The sequence below is a fragment of the Hemitrygon akajei genome, chromosome 20 (assembly GCF_048418815.1).
Source record: "Hemitrygon akajei chromosome 20, sHemAka1.3, whole genome shotgun sequence".
Lineage (NCBI taxonomy): Eukaryota > Metazoa > Chordata > Chondrichthyes > Myliobatiformes > Dasyatidae > Hemitrygon > Hemitrygon akajei.
In genome coordinates this window covers 63,588,173-63,604,378 of record NC_133143.1, presented here as the reverse complement: position 1 = coordinate 63,604,378, position 16,206 = coordinate 63,588,173, and the positions used below count along the sequence as shown (strand labels likewise).

The following is a 16,206-nucleotide window of genomic DNA, read 5'->3' as shown; positions in this document are numbered from 1 at the left end:
AGGAATTAAAATGGTTGGCCACTGGGAAATTACGCTTTTGACAGATGGAGCCAATGTACTCGACAAAACGGTCCCCCAATTTATGATGGGTTTCACCAATGTAGAAGGAGAATTGGGGGGAGAAGTTACCAGAAGATGGAGAAATTGATGTTCATGCCATCAGATTGGAGGCTACCCTAATGCTAAAGGAGGTGTTGCTCCTCCAACCTAAATTGGGGAACACATCAATTATGTATCTGGAGCTGACGTTATGAAGTCATATCAGGAAACTCTTTTGCCTACTTCAGAAAGGTGTTTGATTTTATTTGATATAGGTGATGAACTCATTAAAGATGTGAAAAGCATGAAATCTTACACCACTATTTCACTGGATTTCCTTGGTACCAAAAATGTTACAAACTTAATAGAACTACAGAAAGTGGCAAGATTTTAAATTGTATGGATCCGTAGGTTAAAATAGATTTCTGAGTAATTAGATTTGAGGAAGGTTACAGCATAAAGCCTTTCTAACTGGGAATCCATGTTTAGGCTTAAAAATGTCGTAAAATATTACAATACAATTGATATAAAATCATTTACTTAGGACGATACTATTACTGAATTGTGGGAAAGTCCCGCACCTGAAGTTGCATGTTTGTTTGCGTGAGTTCCTCTGCTTTCTTTTCCAGTGAGAGCACCCACACTTTCCTCTTCTGCCTGCAGCGAGTTGCAGCAGCGCGATTCCTTTCAAGAAATTTCCTCCGTCTTTCGTCAGGATCTTCATCAACAACTCTTCTTCTTCGGCCCCCACTGCTTGGTGCTGGGTGTCCTGATTGAGGAGATTGTATCTGTTGTGCTCCAGGTGAGACCTAGAAAAAAAAAGTTCAAACAATGAATATGCACAATAAATTCAATTAACTGATCTCCCTATAGATGCTGCCTAGCCTGCTGTGTTCTACCAGCATTGTGCGTGTGTTGTTGTTGTTGTAACCTGATCCACAGTTGTACATGGGGCAGGAATCACATGGACACAATCACACTACAGTAGGGACATTTAAGAGACTCTTAGGCACATGAATGAAAGAAAAATGAAGGGCCATGTGAAAGGGAAGGGTTAGATTGATTTTGGAGTAAGTTAAAATGTTGGTATAACATTGCGGGCTTGAGGGCCTGTACTGTGCTGTAATGTTCCAAAACAGGGGTTCCCAACCTTTTTTATGCCACGGACCTCTACCATTAACCCAGGTGTCTGCAGACCCCAGGTTGGGAACGCCTGTTCTTAAAAGAAGAAAAGTCAGAATATAAGGAAAAAAATGGCAAGAAACATAAAACGTTCATAAAACAGAAAAACATGTTCCATGTTCTATACAATCCAACACAAAAATACTGAATTCCCATATTAATGGTAACTTTATTTTTTTATAAAGAACACTGCAGGACATGCCCAACTCAGTGTGTAATAAAAAACAACTTACATATTAACTGCCAAATCTTATGTGGACTCAAGTTATTAGTGTCTATGTAAAGGAACTCTTTCAGCAGAGATCAGGCACGCTCCGCTACTTCCAGCAGACCCTGTCCTGCCCAACCCAGCCCTAACGTGATCCAGGATTTACAGAGTCATAGTTTAGGATTATTCACTTTGAAAGCTGTAACAAATGAAATAATGTCGGCTGCGTGACTGCCTATCACCCCACCCTGCTGCCCCGCCACCTTCCCCCATTCCACCCACTCCAGTGTCCAAAAATAGGGCAGCATGGCAGCGTAGTGGTTAGCACAACACTTTACAGTACCAGCGACCCGGGTTCAATTGCTGCTGCTGCCTGTAAGGAGTTTGTACGCTCTCCCCGTGACCACATGGATTTCCTCTGGCTGATTCGGTTTCCTCCCACAGTCCAACAATGTACCACCGGTTGGCAGGTTAATTGGTCATTGTAAATTGTCCCATGATTAGCTAGGGCTAAAATCAGGGGTTGTGGACAGCGTGGCTCGAAGAGTTGGAGGGACCTACTTTGTGCTGCTTCACAGTAAGTAAATAAACAGGCAAACAAATCCCCAGGGTTGGAACCTTATCCCAAGTAACAATAATTTAAATTGTAATTCATAGTCTGTTTTTCTATTGCACCGTACTGCTGCCACAAAACCACACATTTCATGATGTACGCTCAGTGAAAAGGTCTTAGGCCAATCGAGAAAGCTAGAGTGCTAAGACTTTTGCACTGTACTGTGGTAATTTTATTTATTGCACTGTGCTGCTGCCACAAAAAAAAATCATGACATGTGTGAGGAATGATAAACCAGATTCTGATATGGGTCTCTATTGTGAACTGAGGGTGTGAAGGGGAGCAGGGAGAGGGGAATCATGGTTCCAAAAAGGGGAAGGGACAGGGGAGGGAGCAGGAAACATCAGAGAGACATTTTGTAATGATCAATGAACCATTGTTTGGATTCAAATTACCTTGCCTGGCCATCAGGGCTGTGTATGTCTGCACCCATGCCACCCCCCCTGCCCTGGCACCCCTTCTCTGCCACCTGTCCCACACTCCTTCTGCAGCTCTCCACCCTCGCCATTCCCAACATCTTCTGCTCCCGCCAGATTTATAAACTCGCTCTCTGCTCCGCAGTGACAAATACATATATATTGTTTTGCACAGTACTCTATATGTTATCATATACAACCCTGAGATTCACTTTCTTGCAGGTGTTAGTGCGTATTCTGAAATATAGCAAATATCAATTTCAACCAGTCTTCAGATCTGAACGTAGATTGTAGATTCAATTTAAAATGTCGCTCAGAAAAGTGGTCTTTCCAGGCTAAATTAAGCTACAGCCAGGGGCGATTGCAAAATAGGAAACACTCGCTGACGCTGTGTATACATGAATACAGCTCAGGACAGTGGCCTTTCTGAGCTAAACTGTTTGACCTATACTCTGCAAATGTCTTAGGCACCCCAACTATACATATGTCAGGGATAATACGCCTGTTTCGAATTCTGTTTCTGCTTTTCTCCTTTCAGACATATCAGGAAATACATCTTGCTGCCACCTTTAGTGAGCCTTTAATGGAGTTGCTCACAGATATTTCCTTCCTAGTCTGTTGGAGTCAAACAGGGGTGGGAGATGTAAAAATCCTACCTGCCTGTATTTTTAAGGAGCATAGAAGAGGGAGTCATGATGCCAGACAGAGGTAGGCAACTACTTTCCATTCAGTGAGTTTGCAAGAATGTGAAAGTGAGTCATTTATTTCCCTTCAATCTAACTTCAATCCTGCTGAATACACATTCCTTCCCCGTTGAGAGGGAAGCAGTAGCTGGCACCCAATTAATTAATTTATTTAGAGAAACAGCACGGAACAGACCCTTCCAGCCCAACGAGCCCCTCCGCCCAGCCGCCACCTATTTAACCTGAGTCTGATCAAGTTCAAGTTTAATTGTAATTCAACCATACAGAAATACCCATGAATACAGCCAAACAAAATAGTGTTACTCTGGGGCTAATGTGCAAAGCACAGTACTGACAGTCACACACAGCACGAGGCACAAATAAGATAGCAGTAAAGTTCAGTCGCACAAAGTATATAGTCCAAGATTCCGAGTCCATGGCTTTTGCAGAAATCAGCAGCCACCACAATACAGCATGGCCTCATCACAGGGCAATTTATAATGACTAGTTATCTTACTACCTGGGCTCTGTGAGGAAACTGGAGAACGTGGAGGAAACCCACAGAGTCACAGAGAAAATGCACAACTCCTCCCAAACAGAACAGAATTGAAAACCAAACCCTGAAGCCCCCAGCTATAATAATGTCACACTAACATCTACACCACTGTGGTGCCTCAATGGTCTGTGAGAACATTTTCAGAAGAGGACAGTTGATGGTGAGAATCAAGTTTGGTCAGAGGCATAGTTTGATAAACAGGCTTGTAAACACATCTTCAGTTTATTTCAGTACCCTTTTGCTGACTTACACTTGAACAATATATGTATATATTTTAGGTTTGCTTTTGTGTTAATTCAGATGCTTGGGAAGTAAGAAAATGTAATTTATTTCGACCTGAGCCGATAAAGCCTTGAAATTTATACTTTGTCATATTGATTTGCAGGAAAACACGGATCAGTGGGTGATAAAAATGCTGAACAGAATAATGTGATGAAACCTATAAAATAGGATTGACTATCAATTATTTGGCAGCTAACCTCATCAGTATTATCAGTATAAGATTATCTGCATGCTTAACTTGCAAACCAAGAAATGCAAATCACAGGTTTAGACAGTAATATATATTCAATGGCCACTTTATTAGTACCTTCTGTACCGTGTAAAGTGACCAGTGTGGTCTGCTGCTTCAGCACATACATTTCAAGATTTGAAGTGTTACGCATTCACAGATGCTCTTCGACACACCACTGTTGAGTTACTGTTGCCTTCATGTCAGCTTGAACCAATCTAGCCATTCTCCTCCGACGTCACTCATTAAGAAAGCATTTTCTCCCTCAGAACTGCTGCCCTCTGGTTGTTTTTAGTTTTTTGCACCATTCTCTGTAAACTCTAAAGACTGGTGTGCTTGAAAATCCTAGAAGATCAGCAGTCTCTGAGATACTCAAACCACCCTGCCTGGCACCAACAATTATTCCACAGCCATAAGTCTCCTAGATCACATTTCTTCCCCATTCTTATGTCTGGTCTGAACAACAACCAAACTCTTGACCATGTCTGTAAGCTTTCGTGTATCAAGCTGCTACCACACAATTAGATATTTACACTAACACGGTGTACCTAATAAAGTGGCCACTGAGTGTCTCTTTGTGCTCAGCTGTCTTTCATTTCTCTTGGCTGGAAGCTTTGGTTCGGAAAATTTGCCGTGCAATACTAAATTGCAATGTTGGAAATGGTTCATGTGCAAGATTTACTCCGCATACCTAAGCGTGCTGACATGAAATCTGTTTTCCCTGATGCTTTCACAAGGAATAGCTATCGGTACGCGATGCACTTGTTTCACAGGCATCAAGCAGATGCAGAACGTCATTAATTTAGCAATGGGTCTCGACGAACAAAGTAAATTATGAGGACAGGTTGCAGAGACCAGGTTTGTTCTCCCTTGAGTGCAGAAGATTAAGTGGATGAGCTAATTGAGGTGTTTCAGAATGATTAAAGGATTTGACAGATAGACACTGCATTTCCTCTGCTGCAGAATCCAGAACAAGGGAGAATGACCTGAAAATGAGGGAGATTATCAGAAAGCATTCCATTAAAGCAAGCTTGGAGAAATTGGGAGTGTGCATGCACAAAAAGCTGCTGAAAGAAAAATAACTGTAAATTTTCAGTTTGTTTTCTTTTGTGCAAGGCTATGATAGCAGAAAGAATTAATTTAAAAAAGACCAGCGCTGCCTTGAGTAGAGAACGTGCACAGTAGAGAACATGAGGATAGGTTGAGTAAGCTAGGGTTTTTCTCTTTGGAGCAAAAAAGGATGCAAGATGACTTGGAGATGCACAAAATGATAAGAGGCACAAATAGAGTGGACAGCAAGAGACCTTTTCACAAGGGGGAATAATTTTCAGGCGACTGGAGGATATCAGAGGTAAATATTTTTCAGAGTGGAGGGTGTATGGAACAGCCTGCTGGGGGGATGGGGTGGAGTTGAGCATGGTTGACCCTGATACATTAGGGACGTTTAAGGGACTCTTAGATAGAGAAAAATGGAGGGCTATGTTGACGAGAAGAGTTATATTGATCTTAGAGCAGGTTAAAAGGTCAGCACAAAATCGTGGGCTGAAGGGCCCGTATTGTGCCGTAAAGTTCTATGTTCTACAATCTATTTTTATTTGTTATTCAGAGGTACAGCACAGTAACAGGCTCCTCCAGCCCAAAGAACCGACACCATCCAATTGCACCCCTGTGAGGGACAGGTTCGGCACAACTTTGTAGGCCAAAGGGCCTGTATTGTGCTGTAGGTTTTCTATGTTTCTATGTGACCAATGAATCTACTAACCCATTTGTACGTATTTGGGATGTGGGAGGAAACAGGAACACCCAGATGCAATCCACATAGAAACATAGAAAATAGGTGCAGGAGTAGGCCATTCGACCCTTCGAGCCTGCACCGCCATTCAGTATGATCATGGTTGATCATCCAACTCAGAACCCTGTACCTGCTTTCTCTCCATACCCCCTGATCCCTTTAGCCACAAGGGCCATATCTAACTTCCTCTTAAATATAGCCAATGAACCGGCCTCAACTGTTTCCTGTGGCAGAGAATTCCACAGATTCACCACTCTCTGTGTGAAGAAGTTTTTCCTCATCTCGGTCCTAAAAGGCTTCCCCTTTATCCTTAAACTGTGACCCCTCGTTCTGGACTTCCCCAACATCGGAAACAATCTTCCTGCATCAAGCCTGTCCAATCCCTTTAGAATTTTATACATTTCCATAAGATCCCCCCTCAATCTTCTAAATTCCAGTGAATATAAGCCTAGTCAATCCAGTCTTTCTTCATATGAAAGTCCTGCCATCCCAGGAATCAATCTGGTGAACCTTCCCTGTACTCCCTTCTATGGCAAGAATGTCTTTCCTCAGATTAGGGGACCAAAACTGCACTCAATATTCTAGGTGCAGTCTCACCAAGGCCTAATAAGAATAGGGAGAAAGAAACTCCACATAATCACAGGGAGAAAGTACAAACTCTTTACAGACAAAGGCAGGAATTGAACTTGGGGCGCAATTAAACTTCTTTCACACAGTTCTCAGGGACATATCGCCTTGTGTGTTGCAACTGCTAAATGGTTTATAATCTATACATCATATATTTTTGTATTATTATTGATCGAAATTCCTATTGTTATTGACATTATAATGAATACAGAAGATATGATCACTTATACCCTGTAGATTTCTGGAGGCTAGGTCATAAGGCATAGGAGCAGAATTAGGCTATTCAGCCCATCAACTGGGCACAGAGGTGAAGACCACTGGAGCAGAATTAGACTATTCAAGAAAGAAGAAAGATTAGCTTTATTTGTCACAAGTACATCGGAATTGTAGGGTGGTCACCATGCTTCCAGCTTTGGCATAGCATGCCACAACTCACTAACCCTAACCCAAGCATCTTTGGAGGGTGTGAGGAAACGGGAGAACTCTGATGAAACCTGTGTGGTTACCGGAAAAACATACAACCTCCTTACAGACAGCAGTGGGAATTGAACCCCGATCTTAGAGCTGGTGGTGTAATAACATCACAAAACTGTTATAGCACTATGCCACTGCATGGACTCTGCTCCGCCATTCCAGAATGGCTCATTTATATTCCCCCTCATCCCCTTCTGCCTTCTCTTCACAACATTTGATACCCTTACTAATCATGAAACTGTCAACCTCTGCTTTAAATACATCCAATGACATGGCCTCCACAGATTTACCAGCTTCTGACTAATGAAATTCCTCCTCTTCTCTGTTCCAAAGTGATGTCTTTCTGTGCTGAGGCTGCACCCTCTGATCCTAGCCACTCCCACTACTGGAAATATCCTCTTCATGTTCACTCTAAACATCCCTATAGAAGGTGCCCACATATAACAACAGAAGACAAAGCCTTAAACCATTTGAAAGATTGGAAATGACCGTGAAAATCTATTTTGCCAAAGTATATAGCATATATAGAATTTTAGATGCCAGCTATTTCTTTTGAGTAAAACAATATTGATTCAGAATGCTAGCTGTATTGGAGAATTAAGTATTAGAGTCACTGAGACATAGGAAACTACAGCACAGAAACAAGCCCTTCAGCCCATCTAGTCTGTGCCAAACCATTTAAACTGCCTGGTCTTGGGGCACCAGCACAGATCAGCCACGATCATACTGAATGACAATGCAAAGCTTGAGGCAGCCATGTACCGCAATGTGAGCGCATCGCTTTAAGCACCAGCAATCAGGGTCAAGAACCTGCCGCTGTCTGTAAGGAGTTTGTACATTCTCCCCGTGACCATGTGGGTTTCCCCCAGGTACTTCAGCTTCCTCCCACGTTAAGTTAGTAAATTGTGGGCATGCTACGTTTGCATGGCGACTCTTCAGATTGTGCTGGCCGCATCTGACAAATAAAGCTAATCGAATCCCCCTATTTTCTTATATTATCTTCACACCGGGACCCACTTCCACAATGTCAGAACCATTTACCTGATTTTGCGCTCCCGTGGGCAGAGGCTGAAGCGGAGGATTGTGATGCGGCGGGTTGTGTGCGTGTAAGTTTGGGTGGGAGTGGGTGTGGCCTTGCTGGTGGTGGTGCGGGTGATGCTGCTGGTGGTGCGGCTGGTGCTGATGCGTGAAGGCGTGCTGTGGCGGAGCCTGGTGTGCATGCGAGTGCATGGCGTGGTGTGGCTGTGGCGCCGGCTCCTGCCTGGACGTCATCATTTCCATCACTTGTCCCATCATATTCATGCCTCCGTTGGACAGAGCGCTCGGGTGCTGACTCAGCACTGCCTTAAGTCTCTGCAAAATAAACAAAGCAAAAGCCACTAATTAAAACCTCATTGTTTCTCATGTTTCCAATATTAATGATGTTACACACATTCTCTACCCAATCCAAACCCCCCAAGTGGCTGAGAAAACAGCAGAAGTAATGCTGCTATTAAACTTCATCTAATTCTATTTCATTACAAACTCTGCTATGGATGGTGTCAAGCCCCATGGTGAAAGGAGGAGGGTTGGTATGGGGCTAGCAATCCCCATCCTGTAAAAACCCAGAAATAATTTTGAAGACCTCATCTCTGGGATTTTTGCCTAAATTCATGTGATGAAAGTGAAAGCCACAGCTTAACCTTCAGCCTAGGATGGAAGACTCTGCCGAGCTGTATCAGCGGCCTATGCCCCAGCAGGGGTGATGGGTTTAAGAAAAAGAACTTCATTACAAGATTAATAGTGCGCATTTCATTGACAAGCATATGGACTTCTCTTTGTTTTTAAGGAAGCTGTTTTTATGAAGATTTTCTTGTAAAATATTCTGAGCCAAGTGGTTTTCATGTTTTTACAGCAAAAATCATTTACATTCTTTGAAAAAACACAAACATTCATATACATTCCAGAGACACACGACTGCCGAGGTATTCACTTGAAGCAACACACAATCTGCTGGAGAAATTCAGGAGGTCAAGCAGTGACTATGGAGACAGAGAGATGGTCAACGTTTTAGGTCAAGACGCACAATGTTGCCAATCCCTCTGGCAGGCTGCTTGTTGATTCCATAAGTCATAGGAGCAGAATTAAGCCATTTGGCCCATCGTGACTGCTCTGTCATTCCATCATGGCTGATTTATTGTTCTCTCAAACACATTCTCCTGCCTTCTCCCTGTAAACTTCAACACCTTATGAATTAAGAATTAGCAATCTCTGCTTTAAATATACCCAATGACTTGACCTCCACACCTGTTTGTGGTGATGAATTCCACAGATTTACCACCCTCTGGCTAAAGAAAGAGATCTGAGTTTGTATAATGCATCCAACCACACCTCTCTCCTGTTAAGGGTCTCCTTCAGAGCTAAATCACTCGTCCTGAGTGCAAGACTTAAGACGACCCTCCGCACTTAAATGTCCCAACCTGAACCATGAAAAACTCAACTCATCCCAAACTGGAAGATGGAACATACTCCACCCAGCATTAGATCTGCAAAGCCCCTCTCTCCGCCAGCTCAGTGTCTGCCATTTTGATGACATCTGAGATGAGCGCAAAAGGATATCACAGCGGCAGGGGGGCAGAAAAACTGCACTGAGACAGTTTTACCTTTTTCTTTCACAGTTCTTGGGCAACAACAATTTAATCTTCATAAATAAAAAATAAATGGAAAAAATCTGAGAACAAGCTAAGGAGAGCAAAGCTGGAATATGGTACCAGATAAAAGAATAAAACAGCAACAAACACTTGTAAATGAGCTTGACGATAAAAGCAAAAGTGAGAAAATGAAAACAGTAAAAGATAAAATAGTATATATTTCTTTGGATGACTTGTAACTTGGCCAGCTCAGTAGCATAGCAAACAGTTTAACATTATTACCATGCTAGCTGTAGGTAATAAACCCCAATCAGTGATTGCTACCATGGTAATAGAATTATATCAGCTAGTTGAGTTGTGTTACAGCTACAACCTTGCACCCAAAGCCAGTAAGATCGAAGCACTGATTGTGGACACCAGAACGGTAAGATGAGGGACACCAGTCCTCACAGAGGGATCAGAAGTGGAAAGGGTGAGCAATTTCAAGTTTCTGGGTGTCAACATCTCTGAGGATCTACCCTGGGCCCAACATATCGATGCAGCCACAGAGGTGACACAACAGCGGCTATATTTCCTTAGGAGTTTGAGGTGATTTGGTATGTCACCAAAGACATTCGCAAATTTCTACAGATGTACGATGGCGAACATTCTGATTGGCTGCATCACCGTCTGGTAAAGGGGGTGGGGTGGTGGGTGCTACTGCACAGGATCAATATAAGCTGCAGAGATTTGTAAACTTAGTCAGCTCTGTCATGGGGACTATCCTCCCCAGCATCCAGGACCTCTTCAAGGAGTGATGCCTCAAAGAGGCAGCATCCATCATTAAGGACCCCCATCACCCATGACATGCCCTCTTCTCATTGCTACCATCAGGAAGGAGATACAGGAGTCTGAAGGCACACACGCACAATGATTCAGGAACAGCTTCTTCCCCTCTGCCATCCCATTTCTTAATGGACATTGAACCCATGGACACTACCTCACTACTTTTTATTCTTTTTGCATTACTAGTTTAATTTAACTATTTAATATTTTTCCTCCACATTCCAAAGACGTATGGGCTAGGATTAGTAACTGCTATGCTATGTTGGCGCCGAAAGTATGGAGACACTTGTGGGCTGCCTCCAGCACAATCCTTGCTGATGTGATTTGATGTAAACAATGTATTTCACTGTACATTTTGATGTTTCAATGTACATGGGACAAATAAAGCTAATCTTTATTTATGTGCAAGTATTGGAGCATACCAACATTCTAGTTTGGCAGAAGTCCAGAATAAAGTTGGATTTGGCCCATTGCCTGGATTTACATCTATCATGTTGATGATCAAATAAAGCAAATCTCCAGCAACTTGAGAGGCTCCAAGTGGCAAGTAGGCCTTAGCAAGGTCCTGGAAGGGCAGCATGCCACTGCACTGGCTAGCACAACGCTCCGCAGTGCCAGCAAACTGCGATTCAGGGTTCAATTCCTGCTGCTGTCTGTAAAGAATTTGTACATTCTCACCATGACCACATGGCCTTCCTCTGGGTGTTCCAGTTTCCTCCCACATCCCAAAGATGTACAGGAAAGGGTTAGTGAGTTGTGGGCATGTAACATGTGGTGACACTTGCAGGCGGCCCCCAAGCACATCCTCGGCTGTGTTGGCTGTTAATGCAAGCGACACATTTCACTGTACGTTTTGATGTACGTGTAACAATAAATGAATCTGAATCTGACGGAACGTTGCCTGGGACATCCGAAAAGTGACACTAAAACCAGTTGGTGGCTTTAACAAACAACAGCAATGTATAATGTAACAGCAATGCATGCAGCTGGTCTTCAGTCAAGACAAGTAATTTTGAAAGATTAACGGGATTTTGCAAGCTTCTCATTCATCAGGCCCCAGTGTAAAAAGACAGCCAGATGGGCTGGATCACAGAAACAGCGTGGAGCTAAGTGACCTGAAGCAGGATCTTCTAAGACACCATTGATCAGGCCCTGGTGCCTCATTAATTTTTTGCAGAAATTCTTGATCCTTCACGCTGAGACTGATCAATGTGTTCTTGGCCAGCCACGATGCTCGCAGCAGCTGCAGCCGAGCCCAGTCTGCTCTGTCAACTTTGTGAACAGAAGGCTAACAGTCATGAAATTGATCTGCAGGTCACTCACACAGTCAGATCCAGATAAACAGTTACCTGAATAAGCAGGTTTCTGACCGCTCTACAGAAAAACCAAAACAAAGAGACAATCAATCACTTTCCACACGTTACCAAGATAAAAGTGAAAGCCAAATATGGCAAACATTTTTAAATCTCCCCTTTGGTCTAGGATGTAATCCCAGGATTCAGCCATAATCCCATCTGGAAGCACCTCTTGGCTGTGTGTGTGCATTATGAAGGATAATTACTTCAGCTGTAAGACAACTGAATATACAGATGCGACTTTAACATCAGGGTTGTAAAGTTACAATCGGAGTAATATTACATGAGAACTGTGCTGTCACTAGAAGAGGAGCTTAACATGAGGACTATATTGTCACTGAAGGAGTTTAAGCTCTGTCCTGGCACTGGAAGAGGTTAGGAATTGGACTATCTCTCGAGCAGGGGTCCATATCTTTTTAATGCAATGGACCCTTAACCATTAACCATGGGATCTGTGGACCCCAGGTTCAGAACCTCTGCTCTTGAGGTTTTTAAAATAAGGTTTGTTCTGTTGCCAGAGGAGTTTAAATATCAGGTCCATACTGTCACTTGAGAAGTTAAATATCAGGGTTACAGAAAGGGTACTGTTTCAATACTGGGACCACAGACATAATTTAATATCAGAATTGGACAATGATGATCAGAATCAGCTTTTTTTAAATCACTAATATATCATGAAATTCATTGTTTTGTGGCAGCAGTACAGTGCTATAAAAATTCCTATGTTACAGTAATAATGTTTAAAATAAAGAGTTTAAAAAGAGAGCAAAATACTGAGGAAGCGTTGATAAATCTGATGGGGAGGGGAAAAAGTTGGTCGTGAGCCACTGAGTCTTCAGGCTTCTCTGTACCTTCTCCCTGATGGTTGTCAAGGGAAGAGGGGATGTCCTGGATGGTGAGGGTCCTTCACGATGGATTACATTTACAAATTATTCATCCAGTCTCTGGTTTTGGAAGTGGTGGCCGAACATCAGGGAGAAGAGGATGGCTCCATGTTTACCGTCTAATGAAATTCACAGATGGAAAATTCTGCAGAGGCCAGCAATCTCTGACATTGTGAAGAAGGGAGGCTACAAAACTTGTAGATTTATCTTCACGACACTGATTGAATACAGGAATCTTATCTCAGCATCTTCACAATTAAGCAAAATTAAGCTAATTCAAATTAAACTAATGCTAGAGGGCATAATTTTAAAGTGATCAGAGGGAAATGTAGCGGAATGTCAGCGGTAGATGGAATATTGTGTACAGAAGTGTAAGGTCACACACTTTGGTAGAAGTGCTGTAGTATTCTGTAACTATTAATTCTATATAATTTTATTAATATTCCTAAACCTCAGCCTTTATTCCATACAGCATTGAAACCTACATCAGAACAGCAGAGTAAAGATACTAGGTGACTTTATCTAGAATGTACTGATATGAAATTGTATTGCTTGTAGCATAAATCTTCTGAAAATCCTATTTAAATGCCACACTTTCTCCTCAAGCAACTATCCCACACTATGCCCATGTTATTGTTCAATCAGAAGCTCTAGAACAAATTTCTTACTTTTCAAAGTTCTTATCTTTCACTGTTTCTGTAATTGTTTGTACATTACTGTCCAATAGTCTTAGGCACATGTGTGCTGCTAGGGTGCCTAAGACTTTTGCACAGTACGGTATTTAGTAACATGAAGCGGAGGGCGAGTTTGCCAGTCTGGCAGGAGCAAAGGATGTTGGGAATGGCGCGGATGGAGCGCCACAGGAGGGGTGCGGGACAGGTTGTGGGTGCGCCACAGGAGGGGTGCGGGACAGGTTGTGGGAGCGCCACAGGAGGGGTGCGGGACAGGTTGTGGGAGCGCCACAGGAGGGGTGCGGGACAGGTTGTGGGAGCGCCACAGGAGGGGTGCGGGACAGGTTGTGGGTGCGCCACAGGAGGGGTGCGGGACAGGTTGTGGGTGCGGGACAGGAGGGGTGTGGGACAGGTTGAGGGTGCGCCACAGGAGGGGTGTGGGACAGGTTGTGGGTGCGGGACAGGAGGGGTGCGGGACAGGTTGTGGGTGCGGGACAGGAGGGGTGCGGGACAGGTTGTGGGTGCGGGACAGGTTGTGGGAGCGCCACAGGAGGGGTGCGGGACAGGTTGTGGGAGCGCCACAGGAGGGGTGCGGGACAGGTTGTGGGTGCGGGACAGGTTGTGGGAGCGCCACAGGAGGGGTGCGGGACAGGTTGTGGGTGCAGCCCTGAGAAACCTGGCAAGGTCATTTGATTCAAAATAATTGGTTTACTGATCATTACAGAATGTCTCTCTGGTGCTTCCTTCTCCCTCCCCTCTCCCTTCCCCCTTTCCCAACCATGATTCCCACTCTCAGTCCACAATAGAGACCCAGATCAGAATCAGGTTTATTATCACTCACATATATCATGAAATTTGTTTGTTTTCTTGTTGTGGTGGCAGTACAGTGTAATACACAAAATTACTACAGTACTGCGTGAATGTCTTAGGCTCCTTAGCTACATATATGTGCTTGAAACTTTCACACAGTATTGTACATTTGTTATTCTCCCTGCTTGCCCAATTTATTTTTAAAACAGCAAAATTATGTCCATTTTGTTTCCCTCCACCACTGACTTATTAACGTTCTTTATGGATAATATGCATAAAGTTACCTTCTGCTATCATAACCAACTTCTTTCAGATAATTATGGCTATTTATTAGAAGTTTATACTGGGCTGTGTCAATATTTGTACAGGTTGTCCTGCACAGAAATAATGCATGTTGCAGTGAACCAGTTAAGTTTTAGGAGAGCATGAGAACAGGGATCCCAGTGAGTGAAATGTGTGCACTGCAAACATCACCTGATGAGATAAATGCTGAAACATTCTGATTTATGTATACTCAGATGGGGGATTATTGGTACTTTACAACAGTTAGGGTACCTTTGAAATCTCAGTTGCATCCTATAAAAGGTAGTGGATTCAGCCCAGTACATCATGGGTAAAGCCCTCGCAACCACTGAGCACATCTACATGAAACACTGTCATAGGAAAGCAGCCTCCATCATCAGGAATCCCCACCACCCAGGCCATACTTCTCACTGCTGTCACCGGGTAGAAGGTACAGGAGCCTCAGGACTTGCACCATCAGCTTCAAGAACAGTTACCACCCCTCCACCATCAGGCTCTTGAACAAGAGGGGATAACTACACTCGCTTGCCCATCCAATGAAATACTCCCACAACCAATAATCTCACTTTAAGGATTCTTTATCTCATGTTCTCATTATTTATTGATATTTACTTATATTTGCATTTACGCAGTTTGTTGTCCTCTGCACTCTGGTCGATCTTTCATTGTTCCTTTTATAGTTATTTTTCTATAGATTTGCTGACTATGGCCACAGGAAAATGACTCTGAGGGTTGTATATGGTGACATATATGTACTTTGAACTTTGATATAGTCGTCATTATGGCAATAGGTTTTGAGACACTGAGTTGGGAGTAATAATATCAATAAAGTACTGTAAATGCCTTTTCAGAAATGTTCAGGGATTAGGTTTTTTCACCATACACATTTATATGAATTATGCAGTACATCCTTTCCCTTTGCAAAGTATTTGGCCTTTTTTCTCTCAGCTATGCATAGGGGAAAGATTTGTTCAAATTATAAATGTAAAAAGTGTTTACAAATTCATAGAGCCAGGTGTTATTTTAGTATGAGTAATAGATAGCAATAGCAGCCAAGGAATTTTAGAAAATAGATTATCAGCACAGTATAGGCCCTGCAGCCCACAATGTTGCCCTGAACTTTTAACCTATTCAGATCAATCTAACCATTCAACACACACAAAGTGCTGGAGGAACTCAGCAGGCCAGGCAGAATTACTGGGAAATAATAAACAGTCGACATTTTAGGCTGAGACCCTTCATCAGGACAATCTAACCATTCCCTCCTACATAGCCCTCCATTTTTCTCTCATCCATGTGCCTAAGAGTCACTTAAATGTCCCTAATGTTTCTGTCTAGCAGGGTGTTCCATGCAACTACCTCTCTCTGTGTGAAGAACTTCCAATAAGACCATAATAAGACATAGAGCAGAATTAGGCCATTCGGCCCATTGAGTCTGCTCCACCATTCCATCATGGCTGATTTATTGTCCCTTTCAACCTGATTCTCCTGCCGTCTCTCTGTACCCTTTGATGGCCTGACTAAGCAAGAATCTATCAAACTCTGCTTTAAATATACTCAGTGACTTGACCTCCACAGCTGTCTGTGGCAATGAATTCCACAGATTCACTACTCTCTGGCTAAAGAA

The 16,206-nt window shown here is 43.1% G+C and overlaps 1 protein-coding gene across 7 annotated transcripts in view; it reads right to left on the bottom strand.

The window, feature by feature from the left end:
- The window catches only part of creb5b (cAMP responsive element binding protein 5b), a 327,968-nt gene that overhangs the window by 14,716 nt on the left and 297,046 nt on the right, over positions 1 to 16,206 (bottom strand). For all 7 annotated transcript variants that reach the window (XR_012095754.1, XM_073024470.1, XM_073024472.1 and 4 more), the window contains 2 exons: positions 8,143 to 8,454; positions 621 to 848 (listed from right to left, as the gene is read on the bottom strand). Coding sequence is in view for 6 of the 7 variants with exons in the window: in XM_073024470.1 (XP_072880571.1) it covers positions 621 to 848; positions 8,143 to 8,454 (540 nt within the window). In the remaining variant the exon portion in view is untranslated. The remainder of the gene's footprint in view (positions 1 to 620; positions 849 to 8,142; positions 8,455 to 16,206) is intronic.